The sequence below is a fragment of the Triticum urartu genome, chromosome 7A, assembly GCF_056163025.1.
Source record: "Triticum urartu cultivar PI428250 chromosome 7A, HENAU_Tu73, whole genome shotgun sequence".
Lineage (NCBI taxonomy): Eukaryota > Viridiplantae > Streptophyta > Magnoliopsida > Poales > Poaceae > Triticum > Triticum urartu.
Window position 1 is genome coordinate 416,920,318 of NC_141879.1, and position 24,639 is coordinate 416,944,956.

The 24,639-nt window shown below is 56.6% G+C and overlaps 2 protein-coding genes across 2 annotated transcripts; both read right to left on the reverse strand.

The window, feature by feature from the left end:
* Positions 1 to 16,325: 16,325 nt before the first annotated feature.
* Positions 16,326 to 18,137, reverse strand: LOC147959794 (uncharacterized). The gene is made up of 3 exons (XM_087532904.1): positions 17,947 to 18,137; positions 17,616 to 17,859; positions 16,326 to 17,444 (listed from the first exon to the last, which is right to left on the reverse strand). Exons 1-3 carry the CDS (start codon positions 18,135 to 18,137, stop codon positions 16,326 to 16,328), a joined length of 1,554 nt encoding a protein of 517 aa, XP_087389030.1.
* Positions 18,138 to 19,104: 967 nt separating this feature from the next.
* LOC147959795 (uncharacterized) lies at positions 19,105 to 20,856 on the reverse strand. Its single transcript, XM_087532905.1, has one exon. It carries the CDS (start codon positions 20,854 to 20,856, stop codon positions 19,105 to 19,107), a length of 1,752 nt encoding a protein of 583 aa, XP_087389031.1.
* Between the last annotated feature and the right edge of the window lie 3,783 nt (positions 20,857 to 24,639).

Genomic DNA, 24,639 nt, shown 5'->3' on the forward strand with positions numbered 1-24,639 from the left:
TGCTTGTTTGCTTTATCACTAAGTAATTTTTATTTGCTGTTCTTAGTTGTTCTTTATCTTTAGTTATGGATATGGAACACGAAATACCAAAAAAATTAGGTGTACTTGCTACTCATGGAGATGGGGAACCTCCTAAAACCCTCGATGCTGGTTATGTGAAAAATATTATGTACTACTTTAATAATCCTGAGAAAACCCCATTCAATTATGTAATGGGAGTAACGTTGGATCAACGTGAATACTTTAGGTATTACCGCTTGACATAAAAAGGGAAACTATTATGGGATCAAATTCATATATTGAATTGGTATGCTAGGCAACTATGCTTGAGATATGATTATACTTGTTGCTCTAAGATGAAGCCTCCACACCATCCCTTTTTATGCGAATTTAATGAGAATAAAACCTTAGCTTCTTATGCTAGAGGTATATATGATTACTATGATGTGGAACAAATAGAAGAATTTGTTGCTTTTATGGGTGCTTATGAAATTGAATCTATGTTTAAAGAGTTTGAAGATTTTGATGATTTGGTTTATAGACCTGAAAATTTAGCTATCCTTAAATATTGTTATGAGAATTATGAATACAAGTATGAAATTAATGCACTTATTGAGAAAGTCTCCGCTGTCCAAGAAGAGACTAATATTTTGCAGGAGTCTATGGAAAAAGAAATTGATGAAACTGTGAGCTTATTGGATGAAAAAGATGATGAGGAGAGCGAATAACAAAAGGAGGAAGAGCGGATTAGCTACCCGTGCCCACCTTCTAATGAGAGTAACTCTTCAACTCATACATTGTTTAATTTCCCTTCGTGCTTACCGAAGGATGATTGCTATGATGATTGTTATGATCCCGTTGATTCTTTTGAAATATCCCTTTTTGATGATGCTTGCTATGCTTGTGGACAAGATGCCAATATGAATTATGCTTATGGAGATGAACTTGCTATAGTTCCTTATGTTAAACATGAAATTGTTGCTATTGCACCCACACATGATAGTCCTATTATCTTTTTGAATTCTCCCGACTACACTATATCGGAGAAGTTTGCACTTATTAAGGATTATATTGATGGGTTGCCTTTTACCGTTGCACATGATGATTTTGATGAATATAATATGCATGTGCTTGCTACTCCTACTTGCAATTATTATGAGAGAGGAACTATATCTCCACCTCTCTATGTTTCCAATACGATAAAATTGCAAGAAACTGTTTATAATATGCATTGGCCTTTACTATGTGTGCATGAATTGTTCTGTTATGACATGCCGATGCATAGGAAGAGAGTTAGACTTCGTCATTACATGATATATGTTACCTTGTACTCACCACTAAATTACAAATCATTGTTAATTAAAATTGGCTTTGATATACCTTGGGATCCGGGTGGATCCATTACTTGAGCACTATATGCCTAGCTTAATGGCTTTAAAGAAAGCGCTACCAGGGAGACAACCTAGAAGTTTTAGAGAGTCATTTATTTCTGTTGAGTGCTTTTATATAGTTTAAAAACAACAAAAATAAAGAGGGGAACCCAAAACTTTTTCAAAAAGGAAAGCGAAAGTGAGAAAGACAAGCATTATTGAAGTGGGAGCTAGCCTTGAATTTTGTTCATGCTCACAGAAACTTCGTGAATCTTGATTACAGAAACTTTTCAACAAAAATAATTATCCCCTTGTACAATTCCATTTTATTATAAAAATAATGTGCCAAGGTTTGCCTTTAGGATGTTTACATTTGCTTGATGGTTTGTACGGTGCAGGACAGAAACTTTGGCTGTAGTGCGCGATTTTACATTTTTGGCTGGAACGTCAAATGGTTCTGATTCTTTTTGCACTGTATTCCTATACAAATTTTTTATTTTTCCTAATCTTGGCAGAATTTTTCAAGTATCATAAGTATGGTGAATGTTCATATTATTACAGACTGTTCTGTCTTAGACAGATTCTGTTTTTGATGCATAGTTTGCTTGTTTTGATGAAACTATCGATTCATATCAGTGGATTAAGCCATGAAAAAGTTATATTACAGTAGACACAATGCAAAAACAAAATATGAATTGGTTTGCAACAGTACTTAGAGTAGTGATTTACTTTATTATACTAACGGATCTTACCGAGTTTTCTGTTGAAGTTTTGTGTGGATGAAGTGTTCGATGATCGAGAAGGTCTCGATGTGAGAAGAAGGAAGAGAGGCAAGAGCTCAAGCTTGGGGATACCTGAGGCACCCCAAGTAAATATTCAAGGAGACTCAAGCGGCTAAGCTTGGGGATGCCTCGGAAGGCATCCCCTCTTTCTTCAACAAGTATCGGTATGTTTTTGGATTTGTTTCGTTCATGCGATATGTGCAATCTTGGAGCGTCTTTTGCATTTAATTTTCATTTTTATTTTATGCACCATGCTGGTATGAGATAGTCCTTGGTTGATTTATAGAATGCTCTATGCACTTCACTTATATCTTTTGAGTATGGCTTTATAGAATGCTTCATGTGCTTCACTTATATCATTTGAAGTTTGGATTGCCTGTTTCTCTTTACATAGACAAACGCCATTTGTAGAATGCTCTTTTGCTTCACTTATATTTGTTAGAGCGTGGGCATATCTTTTTTAGAAAGAATTAAACTCTCTTGCTTCACTTATATCTATTTAGAGAGATGACAGGAATTGGTCATTCACATGGTTAGTCATAAAATCCTACATAAAACTTGTAGATCACTGAATATGATGTGTTTGATTCCTTGCAATAGTTTTGCGATATAAAGATGGTGATATTAGAGTCATGCTAGTGGGTATTTGTGGATTGTAGAAATACTTGTGTTGAGGTTTGTGATTCCCGTAGCATGCACGTATGGTGAACCGTTATGTAACAAAGTCGGAGCATGATTTATTTATTGATTGTCTTCCTTATGAGTGGCGGTCGGGGACGAGCGATGGTCTTTTCCTACCAATCTATCCCCCTAGGAGCATGCGCGTAGTACTTTGTTTCGATGACTAATAGATTTTTGCAATAAGTATGTGAGTTCTTTATGACTAATGTTGAGTCCATGGATTATACGCACTCTCACCCTTCCACCATTGCTAGCCTCTCTAGTATCGCGCAACTTTCACCGGTACCTTAAACCCACCATATACCTTCCTCAAAACAGCCACCATACCTACCTATCATGGCATTTCCATAGGCATTCCGAGATATATTGCCATGCAACTTTCATCATCATCATATACATGACTTGAGCATCATTGTCATATTGCTTTGCATGATCGTAAGATAGCTAGCATGATGTTTTCATGGCTTTTCCGTTTTTTGATGTCATTGCTACACTAGATCATTGCACATCCCGGTACACCGCCGGAGGCATCCATATAGAGTCATACTTTGTTCTATACATTGAGTTGTAATATTGAGTTGTAGGTAAATAAAAGTGTGATGATCATCATTATTAGAGCATTGCCCCAGTGAAGAAAGGATGATGGAGACTATAATTCCCCCATAAGTTAGGATGAGACTCCGGACTTTACAAAAAAATAAAAGAGGTCAAAGAAGCCCAAATAAAAAAAAGAGGCCAAAGAAGCCCACCAAAAAATAAAAAAAATAAAAAAACAAAAAAATAGAGAAAAAGAGAGAAGGGGCAGTGCTACTATCCTTTTCCACACTTGTGCTTCAAAGTAGCACCATGTTCTTCATATAGAGAGTCTCTTGAGTTATCACTTTCATATACTAGTGGGAATTTTCATTATAGAACTTGGCTTGTATATTCCGATGATGGGCTTCCTCAAATGCTCGAGGTCTTCATGAGCAAGCCAATTGGATGCACACCCACTTAGTTTCAGTTGGAGCTTTAATACACTGATAGCTCTAGTGCATCCGTTGCATGGCAATCCCTACTCACTCACATTGATATCTATTGATGGGCATCTCCATAGCCCGTTGATACGCCTAGTTGATGTGAGACTATCTTCTCCTTTTTGTCTTCTCCACCATCATATTCTATTCCACCTATAGTGCTATGTCCATGGCTCACGCTCATGTATTGCGTGAAAGTTGAAAAGGTTTGAGAACGTTAAAAGTATGAAACAATTGCTTGGCTTGTCATCGGGGTTGTGCATGATGTGAATATTTTGTGTGGTGAAGATGGAGCATAGCCAGACTATATGATTTTGTAGGGATAGCTTTCTTTGTCCATGTTATTTTGAAAAGACATGATTGCTTTATTAGTAGGCTTGAAGTATTATTGTTTTTATGTCAAATGATAGACTATTGCTTTGAATCACTCGTATCTTAATCTTCAAGCCATGATTAGATTACATGATCAAGATTATGCTAGGTAGCATTCCACATCAAAAATTATCTTTTTTATCATTTACCTACTCAAGGACGAGTAGGAATTAAGCTTGGGGATGCTGATACATCTCCGTCGTATCTATAATTTTTGATTGTTCCATGCCAATATTATTCAACTTTCATATACTTTTGGCAACTTTTTATACTATTTTTGGGACTAACATATTGATCCAGTGCCCAGTGCCAGTTCCTGTTTGTTGCATGTTTTTTGTTTCGCAGAATATCCATATCAAACGGAGTCCAAACGGAATAAAAACTGATGGAGATTTTTTTGGAATATATATGATTTTTGGGAAGAAGAATCCACGTGAGACGATGCTCGAGGGGCCCACGAGGTAGGGGGCGCGCCCCTGACCCTCGTGGCCACCCCGTAAGGCGGTTGATGCCCTTCTTTCGCCGCAGGAAAGCTAATATCTGGATAGAGATCGCGTTAAAATTTCAGCCCAATCGGAGTTACGGACCTCCGGGAATATAAGAAACGGTGAAAGGGAAGAATGTCAGAACGCAAAAATAGAGAGAGACAGAGAGACAGATCCAATCTCGGAGGGCCTCTTGCCCCTCCCATGCCATGGAGGCCAAGGACCAGAGGGGAAACCCTTCTCCATCTAGGGAGGAGGTCAAGGAAGAAGAAGACGAAGGGCCCCCCTCTCTCCTTCTCTTCCGGTGGCGCCGGAACGATGGCGTGGGCATCATCATCATCACCGCGATCTACACCAACACCTCCGCCATCTTCACCAACATCTCCATTACCTTCCCCCCTCTATCTATAGTGTTCCACTCTCCCGCAACCCGCTGTACCCTCTACTTGAACATGGTGCTTTATGCTTCATATTATTATCCAATTATGTGTTGCCATCCTATGATGTCTAAGTAGATTTTCGTTGTCCTATCGGTGGTTGATGAATTGCTATGATTGATTTAATTTGCTTGTGGTTATGTTGCTGTCTTTTGGTGCCCATCATATGATTGCGCGCGTGGATCACACCCTAGGGTTAGTTGTATGTTGCTAGGACTATGTATTGGAGGGCAAGAGTGACAGAAGCTTCAACCTAGCATGGAAATTGATGCATACGGGATTGAAGGGGGACCAATATTACCTAATGCTATGGTTGGGTTTTACCTTAATGAACATTAGTAGTTGCGGGTGCTTGCTAATAGTTCCAATCATAAGTGCATAGAATTCCAAGTCAGGGATGACATGCTAGCAGTGGCCTCTCCCACATAATACTTGCTATCGGTCTAGTAAAGTAGTCAATTGCTTAGGGGCAATTTCGCAACTCCTAACACCACTTTTCCACACTCGCCATATTTACTTTATTGCTTCTTTACCTAAACAGCCCCTACTTTTTATTTACGTAATCTTTATTATCTTGCAAACCTATCCAACAACACCTACAAAGTACTGCTAGTTTCATACTTGTTCTAGGTAAAGCGAACGTCAAGCGTGCGTAGAGTGGTATCGGTGGTCGATAGAACTTGAGGGAATATTGTTCTACCTTTAGCTCCTCGTTGGGTTCGACACTCTTACTTATCGATAACTGTTGCGATCCCCTATACTTGTGGGTTTTCAGGATGCGGCAGAGGATCGTCCCCCTTTCTAAGGTGGTGGCTAGTCCTATTTATAGTGTCCAGGGTCCTCTCCCCAAATATTAGGCGGGAAGGGATCCCACAACGGCCCATTCGAAGGGAGACAACTAGTACAAGCTATCCTGGCAAAAGATGGTCTTCGCCTGCCAAAGGCTCTGGTGGTGACACCGTCCCGGGCTCCACGGTGACCTCCATCCTGCCATCCTACTGGTCTTGGTCTCGTTGCACCGATATGGAAACCTTTGCTTGATTCCCCGGGACTCCACGCCTGCGCTTGCCTCTTTAGCACCAAAGAGGAAAGCGAGGACACTGCACGCACTAGCGCCCGCCTGGCCTTGGTCGTCATGGCTTGCGTCACAAGAACCTCGCGAGGTTCCCCTTGCCTTGATCTCTTCGCCCCTCACGAGCCACCCTGGTGAGGCCGCCCCCGAGGAAGTCTTGCATCGTCCGCCTCGCGAGGCTTGGCCCCTCGCAAGGGTCTTGAGTGTTTGCTAGTGAAGATAGGCGTACAAGGCCGCTGGTGGAGACACGTCGTGGGCGGCAAGCAGGCAAGTCTAGGGACCCCCATTCCCAGGACGCCGACAGTAGCCCCCAGGCCTAAGGCGCGCTCGAACTTGGCTTCGAGGTGAAGCCAAGGAGAAAGTGCGGAGTGCTGCAGGCCCCAACAGCCTGCGGCCTCGCTTGTCGCATGGCGATTGATTGTACGTGGGCGTCTCCGCTTCCCCACGCTGCCTCGGCAACTGCCCAACTTGACGAGTCCCTGCTGCATGCAGAAAAAGGTCATTATTACCTTAGATCGTAGAGGCCGGCGATTGACCTCCTCTCGGCTATAAAGGGAAAGGGGGGGAGCGGAGCCCCCGCCGCCCATCTCTTCCCTCGCTCCTCCTGCTCCTTCTTCTTCCTTGCTTCAGCGACACTCATGGCGCCGGCGAAGAGGTTCTTGGCCGCGGAGAAGGGGAAGGCCCGCTAGGAGGGTCGGCGAGGAGGTTCTCAGTCACAGAAAAGGGGAAGGCCTGCCAGGAGGGGCCCGACTCGCCACTAGCCAAGAGGGGGCATGGTCGCCCGCGCAATCACGCCGCGACCCCCGCCGTGGCCCCTCATGGCAACGGCGGTGCCTCCCCGTGCGGCGGGAGTCGCCCAGGTCGTGGCAGTCCCGTGGATGAAGTGAGGCGTGCCATGGTTGCGCGGCCTCCTCGACCATGCTTCCATGCGGCAGAGGTGATGCCGGAGTTCATCGTGTGGTCGGAGAACCCGGCTGGCACTTGGCTTCAGCTCCCGCACTTCTTCCCCGGTGAACTGCTAGCCACGGGTCTGGGCGGTCTCTGGCTACAAGTGGACGCCTGCTGCAGCAAGGCTTCGTGGGTCGTGGTGGAAGTCTCCGCCGCGGGCAATGCAGCCCTGGCCCGCGGCTGGCAGACGTTTACCCGTGCATGTGGCCTGGGCAGGCGGTGTGCCCTCCACTTCAAGTACGACGGCGATGCGACCCTCTACGTGAGGGTATTTGGGGAAGATGGTCACCGCGTCGGGTGCTGCCCCGAGGACAACAACAGCGACGAGGTGCTCAGCCTTGGCAATGGTCGTGACAAGGATGAAGGTTGCTTCGTCCTCGATGCTGGCCGCGGCTCGTCCAGCTACGGCGGCTCCTCCTCCAGCGACAGCTCCAGCTGCGGCGGCTATGACCAGCCGCCACACTCGTTTCGAGGGTGGTAGTGGGTCATCTCGTCACCGCGCTCCAGTGAAGTGCGATGAGGGGTCTGTCTGAGCCTAGGAGAGCGCCATGGGTCCGTCCTCGTGAACTGCTGCGGGGGCATGCGCCACTTTTGTTTTGTTCTTTCCTTCCTGCATTTAAGAAGAAACAAGTATGGGCCCTACAGGGGTGTGTAATGAACCATGATTTCTGAGTTGCTATGTTATGTTTATCGTCCCTGCATCGTGTTGTGGTACCAACGTTTTATGTAGGCGTGTAGAGATAACTTACCTTGATGTGCCTGAAGTAGTTTCCGCCTCATGAGACGCACATTTCCCAGTGCCTGGCGAGGCCTCCTTTGCTAGGAAGGTGTCTAGGAACTGCAAAAATTCATTAGGAAACTCTTATTCTTCCGAATCCTAGTCGCAGGCGCCACCGGCCATGACCCAGCACTTCGTATCGCAGTACCTGAGGGGCACAGATTGAGAGATGTGCGCCAGCTTGCGGGCTCGGGCGAGGGTGCCTCGTGAAGAACAGGAAAAGTGCTCACGAGGGCACCTGTCCAGCCCCCTGCGTGGCATGCAAGGGAGAGCATGGACCAAAACAAAGATCCAAGGAAGAACAGAGGAAAAGGCGATCGAACCAAGAGGACAAGAAAAGCCAGAATGCAAACTTCCATTAAAAAAAAGGGGCAAGCCAACTACGGAAAGCAAATGAAAAGCCGCGTCCGGTACCTAGTCTAGTCTTCTCACCGGCGCGGAACTAGGTGCTGCCACTAGGAGGTGGGAGGGAGCCCCCGAGGCCCGAGGGCGGCACTCCCGAGACTCCGGGGCGTGTACAGCCCGACTCATTATTACGTGAGAGTGTCACGAGCGGAGACCTTCACAGGCATGGGACCTTGCTTCACAGGCGCTGGGTCTTGCTTCATGGGTAGAACCTCCGGAGGTGCTGGATGCTCCAAGCATTTTGGATGGGGATCCCGTCCTGTGTCTCCAGGCGCGCGGCGCCAGGCCTTCAGACTCGGGCGATCCTAAACGGGCCCTCCCACATGGGCGAGAGCTTGTGCAGCCCTTCCCTGGAGAGCAACCGCCTCAGGACGAGATCACCCACCTTGAGCGTCCTGCAGCGGACACTGCGACAGTGGTACCGTCGCAGCGCCTGCTGGTACCTTGCCGCTCGGAATGAGGATTCACGGCAGCGTTCCTCCCCCAGCACAAGGTCCATCCCCCGCATGGCGTCCTGCTGCGTCTCATCAAACTCCAGGACCCGCGCAGAATGGTGCTTGACCTCGTGAGGGAGAACCGCTTCTGCTCCATACACGAGGAAGAACAGGGTCTCGCCTGTTGGCTTGGTGGCGGTGGTGCGGATGGACCACATCACAGAATGGAGCTCGTCGTGCCAGCCCTTGCCGCATGCCTCAAGCTTCTTCTTGAAGGTCCTGGTCTTGAGGCCCCCGAGGACCTCCACGTTGGCACGTTCGGCTTGAACATTGCTCCTGGGGTGTGCCACTGAAGCGTAGCAGATCTGCGTTCCAAGGTTACCACAATATGCCTTGAAAAGATTGCCAGTGAACTGCGAGCCGTTATCGGTGATGATGCGATTAGGGACCCCAAACCGGCTTACGACACCCTTGATGAACTTGACCGCAGATCCGGCCAGGATGGTGCGGACGGCTTCTACCTCTGCCCATTTGGTGAACTTGTCGATGGCAACGTAGAGGTAGCGGTAGCCCCCAGGTGCTCGAGGGAATGGGCCTAAGATATCTAGCCCCCAGACTGCGAATGTATCGTGGTGGGCGCATGACAGATGCCAAGGGATGACTAAAGAGAGGAGGAGGGTCGAGGGCGCTGGTGGACTCCAGAGGCGAGGTTGGCATGAGCGGGCGTGGGACGCCGTACATACCCAGGTTCGGGGCTCTCCGGAGAGATAATACCCCTAGTCCTGCCGAGTGTAGTTGGATGATCGATAGTACAATGTTGCTCCTGGAGATGTATGGAGGAGGAAGGAAGCTGGCCAAGGCTTGGGCTGCTCCTTCTCTCTGGCGTTGCTATTTTGTGGCTAGTCCTATGCTTAATCGCTTTTCTCTTGTATGTGTTTTCTCTTGCCCTCTTGCTCGTCCCCCCTGTATGATCGCAGGCTCCCGGGGGGTTTTATAGTCCACCCCCCTGGGGTACAATGGTAATGTTACAAGTCGGTGGCTCCGTATTGTCGGTGTTCGGGGACCCGGGCTGGGCCCCGTTGAGTGCTTGTGGTTCGCCGGGTTCCCCTAGGTGCGGGCCCCGCATGCCTTGGGGGACTGTGCACCGTCTTGTCCATCGTTAGGGCCTGGCCGAGTCGAGTCGCGTACAGTGCTCTCCGTCAGGTTGCCGCTTGCTGTCCGGTGAAGGAGGGGGCACAGTAGCCACGTCGGCCCTGGTCAGCGGGTAGGTGAGGGGCACTGTTGCCACGTTCCTACTGACCACAGGCATGGGCTGGGCACTGTTGCCTCGGCCATCGTTGATTGAAGTCTCGTCCCGATCATACGGCCTGGATGGGACGGGAGTGGACCCACCGCTGGATTGCGTAGCACGCCACGGGTGGCGCTGGCTTGTTGAGGAGGCTTTGGTCGTGCCGGGTTCGGCTGTCTTGTGCTAGTCGTTGGGGTCGAGTCGACGTGTCTTGCCAGGTCGGCTAGTCTGGCCGGCTTGCGGGGCTTGGCCGGGTCGAGCGACCCAGCCAAGCGCGTGCCGGTATTGAGGGGAGGTGCCAACCCCGCTAATTTTTGAAGAGGATCCGGGTTCCGTTGCCTGCACGGGGTCCATCGCCCCGACAGTAGTCCCCGAAGCTGTGAAGGTCCGCCGTCTTCAGATGAGTGGGCCTTTGCAGTTTCCCCCTTAAGCAAGGTGGATTCTGCGAGCGTCGGGTCCGGCAACACCCACCGTGTGCCGGTTTTCTCGGAAACCGGATCGTGGCATCCCGGCCGTGCCGGGGACCGAGAAGTCTGCCGAATCTTGGGGCAATCCCTCGGGCTTTGCACGGGCACCACGTGGTGCCCGGAAGTCGGAGGGGCATGACAGGCCACGTGCGTGACGGGACCGGGCGACGGGCTGGGGCCCACCACCGCGCCCTCGGCCCAAGCCCGCAGATTTATTGCAGCATCCGGGGGCCGGTTTCTTCCCCGGGCAGTTACTGCGCGTGTACGTGCACACTTATTGTGGGGTAGTGGAACGGGCGCGTGCAGACGATCCCACTTCCCCGCGTTCAAACCGAGGATTATAAATCGGGGGCAGGGGGCAGCGGACATTATTCTTGCGCGCCCTCCTGTCCCTTTGCTCTCGCTCCGCTCTTTGCAACTGAAACACTGCGGCGCCCGCTGCTCCGAGCAGAACTCCTTCACCGTCCATCTTGCTTCTTCTTCCTTTGATCATGTCGCTGCCATCGGGCTCCTGGATGGGTTCGAATGTCACCTCCGAGGACATCACCCAACTCCGGGCGACGCGGCGCCTGCCTTGGGAGATGGACGTCGGCGTCCGCCTGCCGCGCGGTGAGCAGAGGCCTCGGCCCGAGGGGCAGGAGCGCGTGGTCTTCCTCACGCACTTCGAGCGCGGGTTCGGGCTACCGGCGAGCACCTTCTTCCGCGCGTTCCTGGAGTTCTTCGGGTTCCAGCCGCATCATCTTGGCGCCGGCGCCATTGTCCTGCCCTCTGGCTTCGTCACCCTCTGCGAGGGGTACCTGGGGGTCGAGCCTACGATCGACCGCTGGGCGCGCTTCTTATCCTTGAAGTAGCAGGGCCCGTCGGCCGGGGAGTTCGCCGATTGCCGTCGTCATCTCGAAGCGGTCGGGGGCGGATTTCCGCAAGATCCCGCTGGAGGATTCTGCCAAGAAGTGGCAGAACTCCTTCTTCTATGTCCACAACCTTGGTGCGGATCGCATCAACCTTCCGGCCTTCGCCATCGCACCGCCACGGGCGAAGACGAACTGGGGCTACTCGCTCAGGCGCCCGTCATAGGAGATCGTCAATCTCTGCGAGCGGGTGACGGTGATGAGGATGCAGGAGGGGCTCACCGGCACCGACCTCCTCGCTGTGTTCATCATGCGCCGGGTCCTCCTGCCTCATCGATGAAATGGTCGTCCTTCAAGAACCCAACCGCATGGGGTCGACGCGACTGTCCGCGGAGCAGATCATGCGCGGCGTGAATGACATCTCCGAGGCCAACCTTGGGGAGGACTGGCGGTTCGGCAAGGTGCCGCACAGCCAGTCGAACCCGGTGCCGCAGGTGAGTGTCTGGTCTTCTGACTTTGCTGCCGCGCACCTTCTCATCCGTCCTGACGCGACGCGTGGGGTACTTCTGAACGCGATTTGGCATCCTTACGTCCGGGCCCCGTTGCAGGTGACACCGGTGGCACCAGAGGAGCCCGCGGCTCATAGGGGAGAGGAGGAGGCCGAGTCCGACGCCGGCGCTGGGCGTCGTGCGGGTAAGTCTCGTGTTTTTCTTCATGTGTCTTGAATTGCTGACCGCGGCACGAAACGGTCGATGCTGACGCCAGCTGTCAGTGTAGTGGCGTTGGGCGGGGGAGGCGGCGACGCGGGCGGAGCCGGGTCCTCGCATGAGGTGGCGCCGAGCCGCCCGCATGGGAAAGACAGCGTCATGCCGCGACCCCAGGCCTCGAAGTGCATGACGGACCCAACCGGGGCCGGGAGGCCGGCCAAGAGGAAGTGCGGTGGCGGGGACCGGGGGGCAACCCTGGTCCCGGTCTTGGCGGGGTAAGCTTCATCTCTCGTTTGCGCTCAGATTTTTTTTTCTTGAGCTAGTCTTGTTTCTTTTCTGCTCATTCTGTCTTCTTCCTCAGGTCTCCAATCGCGCTGGCAAGGGTGGTGGCGGAAGCCGCGGCCACCGAAGGGGCCGCGTTATGCAGGAGCCGGTCCGACCTCGCCGAACAGGCCGAGGTGGAGGGACGGGCCGACTCGGACCTCAGCCTGGATCCGAATGACGCCGAAGCCTTGGCCTAGCAGGACAGGAACCAGTCTGAGGCGGAGCTGGAGGCGGCGTCGGTCCGTGCTTGGACCAACGCAGCGGCGGCGGGGGCACGAGCCGGCGCGGAGCCGGCCTGGCGCGAGATGCCGGAGGGCACCGTGGTGGCGGCGACGGTCTTTGAGCCGTCGTCGGTGAGGGAGCGCGGTCGTGGAGGCCGGGCTGAGGTGGTGATCCCCGTCCGGGTGGTCGTGAAGGTGGCGGATGACACCCCGCTGCGGGCCGTCATGGTCAAGTGAGCGGGGACTGATGGTGGTGGAGGTGGCGTCGTTTTGGAAGAGACGCCGCGGGCGACGGTGTCGGAGGCGCCGCCAGTTTTGGAGGAGGCACCGCGGGCGGCGGTGCCGGAGGCCACCCCGGCAGCTGGGCCGGAGACGGTGACGCAGGGCGTCCCAGGGTCCGGGTCAGAGACGGCGACGCAGGGCGTCCCGGTGTCCGGGTCGTCGTCGGCGCTGGGAGGGGCGTCGCAGGAGGTGCTGGCCGCGTCGCGAGCGGCCAGGGGGGAGTACGCCTTGGTGCCCCGGCAGGGAGGGTGCCGAACTGCCATGCCGCCGGCACCGTTGTCTTCGGGCCTCAGACCCAGGAGGAGGCGGCGCTGTACGCCGTCAGTCGCCGCCTGCGAGGCCGGACGGAACGGCTTGAGGCCTTCGCCCAGGCCGAGGTGGAGCGGACACGTGACCTGGAGCGCGCCGTTCTGGTAAGTCTTCTTGTAATTTCTTCTTTGTGGGGTGCGCCAGCACACCCACTGGTTGTAGCCCCCGAGGTTTGGGCCAACTACGTAGTAGTTGGGTCGAATCTTTAGAGTGTTGGCCTTGTTCTGATTTCTGCTTTCTTCAGCATCTCGACGCCTTCTGGGTCGCCACCTACAATCGTCTCCTGGGAAAGCACCGGGAGCTCATGGAGCAGCTTGCCGCCAAGGAGGAGGAGCTCCGCATCGCCGCAGGTATTCTTGTGCTCTTTTCTAGTGGGGGCGCGCTAGCGCACCCGCTGGGTGTAGCCCCCGAGATTCAGGCCAACTGTGTAACAGTTGGGCCAAATCTTAAGTCTTGCTTTTTTCTTCTGCTGAGTCCTTTTTTTCGCAGCCGAGGCACTGTCCTGGCGGACTCGTCTGCTCCGGGCCGGTCATCACTACGACCATCTCGTTGCCGACATCGACCGTCTTGGCGTCATGGCGGCGCAGGCGAGGGCGGAGGCGGCTGCGGCTCGGCGGTCTCTCGATGAGGCCAACTGGCTGCATGAGCAGCTGGCGGGTCACAAGAGCCGCGTCGAGGCCGAGGTGGAGCTCCTTAAGGCGGAAGCTGCCAAGGTGGCAGAGGCACAGCAGGCCCTGGTGGAGGCGGACTAGCGGCGCGGCCAGCTGGCCGACGACAAGGGCCGGCTCCAGGCCGAGGTGGATCGCCTGCGGGGGCAGGTCACCACGGCTGAGGGGGCCCATCGGGACGAGGCCCGCCGCCCCGAGGCGGCCGATAGGGCGGCCGAAGGCAAGGACGCCGAGCTGAAGGCAGCCCTTGCCAAGGCGGCCGATCTGGAGAAGGCGCTCGAGGAGCGCGACCGCACCATCGAACGGGAGCGGCGTGGTACGTTGCTTGAGGCACAACACCTGGAAGAGTCCTTCTCCAATAAGTGCTTTTTTTGTCGTTTGCCGGGTCGGGATCCGGCCTTTCTTCCTTGTTGTTCTTCTTCTAACTCGCTTCTTCCTTTGCGGCAGGGGCCTTCCCGGAGATGCAGCGGCTGGCAGAGCAAGCCGTCCGCTATTAGCGCGACCCGACCGGCGTCGTTGGGTCCGGGACGGATCCGCGGGTGGCCTGGACCTTCCCGGAGATCATCGCCGCCGCTGAGGCCCGCCTGCAGGTCCTGGGAACGCAGTTGGGGCGGCTGTCCCAGGCTGGCAGCGCAATGACGGCGACCCTATGGCCGGACTCCGTCCAACCGAGCAGCTTCTCGCGCCTGGCGCGTTGGTTGGAGATGGGGCCGGACCGGCTTGGCGAGTGGCGCGTCTCCGCCGCTCGTGCCGGTGCTGAGATGGCGCTCCGGTTCGCGCTGTCCTGGCATCCGGACCCGCAACTCGATGTGTTGATGGGCCAGCGGGCCGGTTCGGAGCAGCTCTTGCAGGAGCAAGCCGGCCGGATCACCTCCCGGGCCAGCTACATCGCCGAGTTCGCCTTCCACGACGAGTTCCATCCGGAGCGGACGGAAGACGGCGGGGCCGAGGATGGCGACGACTACGGCTTGCTCCTCCATGATCCGGAGGGGAGCTCGGAGGAGACGGGCGTCTACCGCGAGGCGGGTGCTGAGGAGGACACCGGCACCTTGCTGGACCCGGAGGCCGCCAGGGGAGAGCCGTCGACGTCGGGACGCGGCACTGGAGATGCCTGAGACACTTTGTTTAAAATCTGTTAAATAGCAGGTCCACCCACCCACTGGGGGTTTTAGGGTGTAATGAACTCGGGCCGTGGGCCTTTTCTTAAATACTTGTGTAGATGTCGTGGGTGCTTTTGCTTTTTGCCTTCCATTTCTTGGACCGATTTCATGCGTTTTTCCATTCTCAAACCTCCCCCCGCGAGTCAGACGGCCGAGGCTCCGGTCCGTGACAAGGAGTTCGGTTCTTTGAGAGGAGCGCACATGACTTGGGTCCCTCAAAACATTGAGCGCGAGCGAAACACCCACTGGGCCAGCTGGCGGCAATCCGGCGAAGCCGGTTGGCGAGCAGCCGGTCGTGCGACTGTTCATTTGATGAATGGTGGGCCGGGTTGATCGACCCGACATCCTTTGACTTAGTGTATGAAGCGTAAAGGAGCTTTGGCCCGTTGTGCTTGCCAGCCGACAGCCAATGCTGGATCTGTGGCTTTAGGGCGAAGTGGGGGATCGCGACATCCTAACTTTATCAGGAATCACCAAGTAAGGCGGCAGGGTGGCGACCGAGCCGGCCAGCCCCCGAGCCCCCGGGTCAAGCGAGTCGGACCGGTGGCCGGGTTCAGTGGTATAGTGATGCAAGAAAATGGGGACACAATAAATTGGTCGACAAAAGGCAGCCCCCGAGTCTCGTTCGGGGACCCCATGGTTTCATGCGTTTACAAAAGGCGACGATACATACGCTCGTGCGGCTAACTGTAAAACTGGCGGAGGAGTTCCGCGTTCCACGGATGGGTCATTTCTTCACCGGTGGTGTCCTTCTTGCGCTTCCTTGACTTGCGTGCGTCGATGAGGTAGTAGGCGTTGCGGTCGCGCAAGGCCCTGCTCACGATGAATGGGCCCTCCCATGGAGGGGACAACTTGTGCTGGCCTGCCTGCTCTTGGACGAGTCGGAGGACGAGGTCGCCCTCGCGGAACGCGAGGGGCTTGATCTTCTTGCTGTGGTAGTGCCTCAGGCCTTGCTGGTAGATGGCTGAGCGACTGAGCACCAGGAGGCATGCTTCTTCGAGAAGGTCGACGCCATCTTCGCGGGCTTCTCTGGCTTCGGCTTCGGTGTACATCGCGACACGCGGCAAGTCAAACTCGACGTCGGTCGGGATGAGGGCTTCGGCTCCGTAGACGAGGAAGAACGGGGTAAACCCGGCCGACCGATTCGGCGTGGTGCGTAGACTCCAGAGAACGGCTGGCAACTCATCAAGCCAGCTGCCGGGTGAGCATATGAGTGGCTCGACGAGTCGCGGCTTGACACCGGACATGATGAGTCCATTGGCCTGCTCGACCTACCCGTTGGACTGCGGATGCGCAACGGAGGCCAGGTCGAGGCGGATGCCAGAGACGGAGCAGTATTGCTCGAGCGCGCCCTTGGCGAAGTTGGTGCCGTTGTCGGTGATGATGCTGTTCGGCATGCTGTAGCGCACCGCTATGACCTTGATGAACCAGACGGCTGTTGGACCATCCAGTTTCTTGATTGGTCTTGCCTCGATCCACTTGGTGAATTTGTCCACTGCCACCAGCAAGTGCGTCATGCCGCCTCGAGCGGTTTTGAAGGGTCCCACCATGTCGAGTCCCCAGACCGCGAAGGGCCAGGCGATCGGTATGGTGCGGAGTGCTGACGCCGGCTGGTGGCTGCGTTTGCTGAAGCGCTGGCATCCCTCACACTTGAGGACGAGCGACTCGGCATCTTGGAGGGCTGTGGGCCAGTAGAAACCATGGGGGAACGCCTTGGCCACCAGGGATCGTGATGCGGCGTGGTGCCCGCACTTGCCCTGATGTATGTCGAGGACGATGTCGATGCCCCATTCCTGCTCGACGTAGCGCTGGAACACGCCGGTGGAGCTGCGCTTGACAAGCTCGTTGTTGATGATGCTGTAGGCGGACGCCCGGCGCTGCACTTGCTGAGCTTCAGTCTCGTCCATGGGGAGAACCCCGTTCTCCAAAAGTTCTGATATTGGGAGGGCCCAAGATGGAGCCATAACCACGGCGAAGACGGCCACCAGGGTGGGTTCCGAGTCGGCAGCCCTCGAGCCGGGTTGAGCAGCCCCCGGGTCGGGGATGGCGACGGCCGGGTCCGGGGCGATGGAGGCCGGGTCGAGCTGAGCAGCCCCTGGGCCGGGTTCAGCAGTCCCCGGGCCGGGTTGAGGTGCGGCCGGGTTGTCTGGAATGTGGATGGACTCGGAGTCCGGCGATGGCTTGACGGATGGCTTGCACAGGTGCTCGAGGGAGACACTGGACGGGATGGCTTGTCGTGACGAGGCGATCTTGGCGAGCGTGTTGGCTACTTTGTTCTCCGTGCGCGGGACGTGGAGGAACTCGCAGGCCTCGAAGGATCTGGACAGCTTCTGGACGAGGAAGCGGTAGCTTGCCACGTTGGAGTCGCGGGTGTCCCCTTCGCCGAAGCACTACTGCACCACCAGGTCCGAGTCACCATAGCACAGGATGCGCCGGATGCCGAGTTCCTTGGCAAGCCGGAGGCCGTGCACAAGGGCTTCGTACTCGGCGACGTTGTTGAAGGCGGCAAAGTGGATCCGGAGCGCATAGCGGAGCCGGTCGCCCTTCGGTGACGATAGTACGATGCCGGCCCCCAAGCCAAGTCGCATCTTGGACCCGTCGAAATGCATGCGCCAATGCGTCGAGTCGGGAGGCGGCGGCAAGTACTGGGTCTCAGTCCAGTCGACGAGGAAGTTGGCCAGGGCTTGAGACTTGATCGCGATGCGGGGCTCATAGAGGATGGTGTGGCCGGTTAGCTGGATCGCCCACTTGGCAACCCGGCCAGAGGCATCCCGGCACCCGATGATTTCTCCGATAGGCGCCGTGCTGACCACAGTGACAACGTGCTCTTGGAAATACTGCTTCAGCTTCTTGGCGGTGAAGTACACGCCGTAACACATCTTCTGGTAGTGCGGGTAGTTCTGCTTGGAGATGGAGAGCACCTCGCTCAGGTAGTAGACTGGGCACTGGACGGCTTGGATCTTGCCCTTCTCTGGTCGCTCGAACACCAGCACCGTGCTGACCGCCCGCGAGGTCGCGGCTATGTAGAGCAACAGCGGCTCCTTGTCGGTCGGCGCGGCCAGGACTGGTGCGGTGGAGAGCATGCGCTTGAGGTCTTAGAAGGCCTCGTCTGCCTTGCCATTCCATTCGAACGGGCTCGTCTTCTTAATCAGCTGGTACAGGGGTAGCACCCTCTCGCCCAACCGGCTTAGAAACCGGCTGGCCGAGGCCAAGCATCCGGTGAACATCTGGACATCGCGCAGCAGAGCCGACTTGCGCATGCGCTCGATGGCCTTGATCTTCTCCGGATTCGCCTCAATGCCGCGTTCCGAGATGAGGAAGCCGAGTAGCTTTCCGGCCGGGACGCCGAAGACGCATTTTTCCGGGTTAAGCTTGACCTTGTATTCACGGAGGTTGGCGAATGTTTCCTTCAAATCATCGAGGAGCGTGAGGTGATGCTTGGTATTCACCACGATGGCGTCCACGTATACGTGGATATTGCGGCCAAGTTACGGCAGCAGGCATTTCTGCATGCAGCGCTGGAAGCTGGCACCAGTGTTCTTCAAGCCGAATGACATGGTGATGTAGCAATACGCCCCAAAGGGCATGATGAAGGACGTCTTCAGGGCATCGGCCGGGTCCAGCTTGATCTGGTGGTAGCCGGAGTAAGCGTCTAGGAAGGACAGGAGCTCACACCCCGGCGGTTGAGTCGATGACTTGGTCGATCCACGGGAGGGCGAATGGATCCTTGGGACAGGCCTTGTTGAGGCTGGTGTAGTCGATACACATGCGCCAGGTCTTGTTCTTCTTCAGGACGAGGACTGGATTGGCCAGCCACTCGGGGTGACACACTTCCATTATGAAGACAGCTGCCAAAAGCTTGGCGACCTCTTCACCAATGGTTCTTCTCTTCTCTTCGGAAAATCGTCGTAGGAGTTCACGGACAGGCTTGGCATCCTTGCGGACGTGAAGTTTGTGCTCGGCGTACTTCCTTGGGATACCCGGCATGTCCTTGGGGGTCCATGCAAAGATATCCCGATTCTCATGGAGGAAGTCGACGAGCTCGCCTTCCTATTTTCTGTCGAGGCAGGCGCCTATGACAACGTACTTGGTGCAGCTGGGGTCTTCTGGGTTGAGCTTCACTTTCTTGGCCTCCTTGGAGGGCTTGAAGGCGGCCCCGTCGGCCGGGTCCGGGGTCAGGATCGACGCGGCGGACGCCTCGCCTGCCAGGGCGACGATCCGGTCGAGCTGGCGCCGCTCCTCGGCAATGACCAGCGACTCGGCCAACTTGGCACCGTCTCGGGCGCACTCTAGGGACTTGCGGTAATCGCCGGTGATGGTGATGAGGCCCTTGGGACCCAACATCTTCATCTTCAGGTACGCGTAGTGGGGAACCGCCATGAACTTGGCTAGCGCGGGACGGCCCAGCAACGCGTGATACGTGCTGGACAGGTCCACCACCTCGAACCAGATTGGTTCGTGCCAGAAGTGGTTGCTGTCATCGAACAGGACATCTAGCCGGAACCGGCTAATGGGGGAGCAGGAGAGACCGGGCACGATGCCGTGGAAGATCGTTCGGGTCGGCTCCAGGTCCTCGGCCTTGAGGCCGAGCTTGGTCATCGTGTCACAGTAGATGATGTTGATGCTGCTGCCGCCGTTGATAAGGACTCGGGAGAACTTGCATGTGCGCCGCGCGATGATGGTGGGGTTGAGGACGAGGGCGTAACCACCCGGTCTCGGCATGACTGTCGGGTGATCCTCCCGGGTCCAGGTGATCGGGCGATCCGACCAATGCATGAACTCCGGCTTGGCCGGGACGACGGTGTTCACCTCTTGCTGAAGGAGGCGCTCGCTGCGCTTGTCGTCGCCGAGGCTGGCGAAGACAATGTTGGTCACGTTTTGGTCCAGGTAGGCGTCGTCGCGCATCGCGACACCAGCTGGAGGCGGCGGTGGAGGCAGAGGCGGCTGCCCCGGGCCTGGAGCCGGAGCCGGAGGGGGCGGGACGTCGCCCCTCAAGATGTGCTTCGTGATGGCGCACTGCCGAAGCATGTGCGTGGAGGGTTTTGCGATACTGTGGTGCTTGTAGGGGGCGTCGAGTATCTGCTCGAAGCTCATGGTGGGTTGCCATGCCGTCTTGCCGGTTTGCCGACCCTTCGCCGCAGGGTCCGCCGCGGGCTCGGTGGCCACGACGAGCCGGTTGTCGTGACGCGGCGCCGGCTGGTCAGCCTTGCGCTTGTTGTTCTGGTGATGCTGCTGCCGGCTGCTTTCGCCGGTCGGCTTCGGAGGGGGAGCCGGCTTCGACTTGCCGGCTTCATCCAGCGCCACCTGGATCTTTATGGCGGAGTCGGCGTTGGCGTACTTGTCCGCCGTCACCATGAGCGCGGCCATGGTGGCCGGCTCGGAGCGTAAGAGCTTGTGCTTGAGGAGGCTGCCATCTCGGCACCCGCTGACCAAGTACTGGATCGCCTGGACTTCATGGACGCCCTCGCAGCTATTCTGGAGCTCTGGCCAGCGTGCGAGGTACTCGCGACTGGTCTCTGTAGGCCCTTGCACGCACATGGCGAGCTGGCTAGGGCGGCCGGGTCGCTTGTAGGTCCCCGTGAAGTTGCGGACGAAGGCTTCCTCAAAGTCCACCCACGTGTTGATGCTCCCCATCGGCAGGCTGTTCAACCACGTGTGGGCCGACCCTTGGAGCATGAGCGGTGCGTAGCACACGGCGAGACGACGATTGGCACCGGTGATGCCAATGGCAGTGGTGTAGTCGGTGAGCCAGTCTTCTTGCTTCACTGTCTCATTGTACTTGGGGGTGTCGCGGGGGAGCATGAATCCTTTGGGGAAGGGCTCCTCCACATAGCGCCGCTCTCCTCCACCTCCAGGGAGAGAGCGAGCTGATCCAGGCGGTGGCGAGCATCGGCATCGTCGATGGGGCGCGGGCCGAGTCGACTTGTGGCCAGGCCATGGGGGGGCCAGGTCGGTTGGAGCCGGACGCCGGCCATGCTGGCCGGGTCCGTGCTGGATCTCTAGGACGGGCTCGTCGCCCAATCCGCTGGCGGCTGTAGCGGCCGGGTCGCGCCGAGTCCGGGCTCGGCCGGAGTGCGCCTCGCCAGGTGGCGAGGAAGCGGTGTGCAGAAGTTCGCCGGATCCCGCCAGCTCGACGAGCTGCTTGAGGCGGTCCTACTGGGTGTTGGCGGCGTGGAGGAGTTCGCGCATCCGCCCGATGCGCTCTTTCAGTTCCTCACCCGTGAGCTGGTCCAGGCCGGCTGCGGCTACCTGGGCAGCGCGCATGTTCTTCGCTGGGGTCTCATAGATGGTTGGGACGGCGCCGAGTGCCCGGCCGAGCGCTCCTCCCTGGGCATGCACATCGGTGACCTGGCTTGGCTTGGCCGCGACGGGCATGAATCCGTAGGCGGCATCGCGCTCCAGCTGAGCGGCGTCTAGGCGACGCTGAGTGGCGGCGAGCATCTCGGATAGGTCGAGCATATGCTGGCGCCTTTCCTCGAGCTGGGCTCGGGCCTCAGCGACGTTGGTGGCATCGACGTCGGTGCCGATGGGGATGTGGAGGCTCTACATTGCAGCGCGCAACGGATCGGACGACTTGATTCGATCCGCTGCGGCCCTGGCTTCGGCAGCCTTCCTCGTCTTGCTCACGAGGAGGAGGCGCCGTCGCTGGTGACGAAGACCTCCACATGGACGTCCATTGCCTCGGCGGAAACGCCGCCGCCGAGTGAGAGGGGAGAGTCGGAGTAGCTGAGCACCTCGCTGGGGTACTCGTCGGCCGCGAACGCATCGGAGATGCGCAGCGTGGCGAAGGAGGCGGCAAGCGCGCCGACGACGTCGTCCGCCAGCGCGACGGACTCGTCGGTGTAGGAGAAGGGCCCCATCTGAAGCATGCTCCTGGCCAGCTCCTCGAGCTGCCCCACGGTGGGCGCCAACTGTCATGGTGGGTGCACGACAGATGCCAAGCCATGACTAAAGAGAGGAGGAGGCTCGAGGGCGCTGGTGGACTCCAGAGGTGAGGTTGGCATGAGCGGGCGCGGGACACCGAACATACCCAGGTTCGGGACTCTCCAGAGAGATAATACCCCTAGTCCTGCCGAGTGTAGTTGGATGATCGATAGTACAATGTTGCTCCTGCAGCTGTATGGAGGAGGAAGGAAGCTGGCCAAGGCTTGGGCTGCTCCCTCTCTCCAGCGTTGCTGTTTTGTGGCTAGTCCTATGCTTACTTGCTTTTCTCTCGTATGTGTTTTCTGCTTGCCCTCTCGCTCATCCCCCCGTATGATCGCGGGCTCCCGGGGGGTTTTATAGTCCAACCCCCCCAGGGGTACAATGGTAATGTTACAAGTCGGTGGGTCCATATTGTCGGTGTCCGGGGACCCAGGCTGGGTCCCGCTGAGGGCTTGTGGTTCGCCGGGTTCCCCTAGGTGCGGGCCCCGTGGGGACTGTGCGCCATCTTGTCGATCGTCAGGGCGTGGCCGAGTCGAGTCACGTACAATGCCCTCCGTTAGGTTGCTGCTTGCTGTCGTCAGCAGTGAAGGCGGGGCACTGTAGCCACGCCGGCCCTGGTCAGCGGGTAGGTGAGGTGCACTGTTGCCACGTTCCTGTTAACCAGAGGCATGGGCGGGGCACTGTTGCCTCAGTCATCATTGATTGAAGTCTCGTCCCCATCATACGGCCTGGATGGGACGGGAGTTGACTTGCGGCTGGATTGCGTAGCAAGCCACGGGTGGCGCTGGCTTGTTGAGGAGGCTTTGGTCGTGCCGGGTTCGGCTGTCTTGTGCAAGTCGTTGGGGCCAAGTCGACGTGTCTTGCTCGGTCGGCTAGTCTGGCCGGCTTGCGGGGCTTGGCTAGGTCGAGCGACCCGGCCAAGCGCGTGCCGGTATTGAGGGGCGGTGCCAACCCCTCTAATTTTTGAAGAGGATCCGGGTTCTGTTGCCTGCCCGGGGTCCATCCCCCCAATAGAATGGCCACGAGAGCGGGATGGTCTGGAGGCCCTAAGCTGGCTGATGGATCTGCTTGGCGTGAAATTGGCAGGCCTCACAGGACTTCGCCAGCTCGATTGCGTCGTTGAGCGCCGTAGGCCACTAGAACCCGCTGCGGAACGCCTTGCCGACGAGGGTCCGTGATGACGAGTGGTGCCCGCAGTCTCCGCCGTGTTTGTCGGGCAGCAGCTCGTTCCCCCGTTCCCTGGAGATGCATCGTAAGGAAACATCATTTGGCCGCTTCCTGTATAACTCACCGTCCTGGATGTAGTATGCCATAGCCTGTCGGGCCACGCGCTTCGCGTCCTCCTCCTTCTCCGGCAGCGTCCCTTGCATCAGGTATTCCTTGAGCTCCTTGGTCCAGCACCCCTCCTGAGGCTCGAGCCCAGTAGTAAGCGCGCTCCCGAGGTCGGGCCACAGGCCGGGGATCCCGAGGTAGGTGGTTGGGGGAGTTCCTCCCGAGGCGGCACCGGCCCCAGGAGCGGAGGTGCTGCCGACGGCTTGAAGAGCCACTCCTCAAAGACGCCAGGCTCTTGGGGTTGTCGCTTGGACGCCCTCTTGGCGATGTCGTCGGCCTCCTTGTTGGTGCCACGGAGTACGTGCTGCAACTCTAGACCCAGGAAATGCTTTTCCATTTTGCGTACCTCCGCGAGGTATGCCTCCATGTGCTCGTCCTTCAGCTTGTATACCTTGTTGGAGAAGTTAACGAGGAGTTGCGAGTCGCCCTTGATGGTGAGGCGCTTCACCCCCAGGGCCACCGCGGCCTTGAGGCCGGCGGTGAGGCCTTCGTACTCCGCGATATTGTTGGAGACCTTCTCGCCCTGCTGGAAGCAGAGCTGCATGGCGTAGTAGAGCTTGTCCTGAGTAGGTGAGATGAGCACTGCTCCAGCCCCTGTGCCCTGGCGTGCAAACGTGCCATCGAAATACATGACCCAGCCATCTGGAGCTTCACTTACAGGTGATAGGGATCGGTCCTTGCCTTCTTCAAACCCCAGGGCGTCAGTCCATTGTGCCACGAAGTCGGCGAGCGCGGCCCCCTTGATGACCCTAGTTGTGCTGAACTCTAGCTGGAATGCTTGCAGCTTGATGTTCCATTCGGCAACTCTTCCAGCAGCATTAGGGCTCCCGAGTACCCTCTCCAGTGGGTAGGCCGAGATGACCTTGATTGTGTGACCTTGGAAGTAGTACCACAGCTTGCGGGAGGCCACCAGAAGCGCGAGCAAGAGCTTCTGAGGCATGGGGCACCATGCCCTTGCATCCCGCAGTACCGTGCTGACGAAATACACCGGGTGCTCGATGAGGGCAGGAACGTCGATGGAGCATGTGCCTGACGGCAATTGGGGCGTCTCCTGAGATGACGGGACCTCAAGAGCCTGATCATCTGCTAGGGCCTTTGCCGGACCGCGAACACCGCCCTGCTGGGCCTGGTCTCCCATTGGCATTGCTTCAGCCCTTGCGGTGCCCTCCGGGTCCTGCATCGCCTTGGCTAGTGGCACGGCATGGCATGGCAGCCCCCTGGCCTGGCGCTCCTCCTGGACTGCCACTAGAGCTGCACTGGCTGAGTAGGGAGTGGCGGCAAGGTAAAGCACCAGGGGCTTGAGAGGGCAAGGCGCCACAATCACCGGAG

Bases quoted from the DNA above. Each gene is read 5' to 3' on its own strand.
- LOC147959795 (XM_087532905.1), bottom strand. From the start codon at position 20,856: ATGCTCCCCCGCGACACCCCCAAGTACAATGAGACAGTGAAGCAAGAA.
- LOC147959794 (XM_087532904.1), bottom strand. From the start codon at position 18,137: ATGCTCTCCACCGCACCAGTCCTGGCCGCGCCGACCGACAAGGAGCCG. The intron at 17,860-17,946 runs GCACTACCAGAA...CACTGTGGTCAG, and splicing joins ATCTCCAAGCAGAACTACCC to CACGGCGCCTATCGGAGAAA. The intron at 17,445-17,615 runs GTACTATCGTCA...GTGGTGCAGTAG, and splicing joins TTGGCTTGGGGGCCGGCATC to TGCTTCGGCGAAGGGGACAC.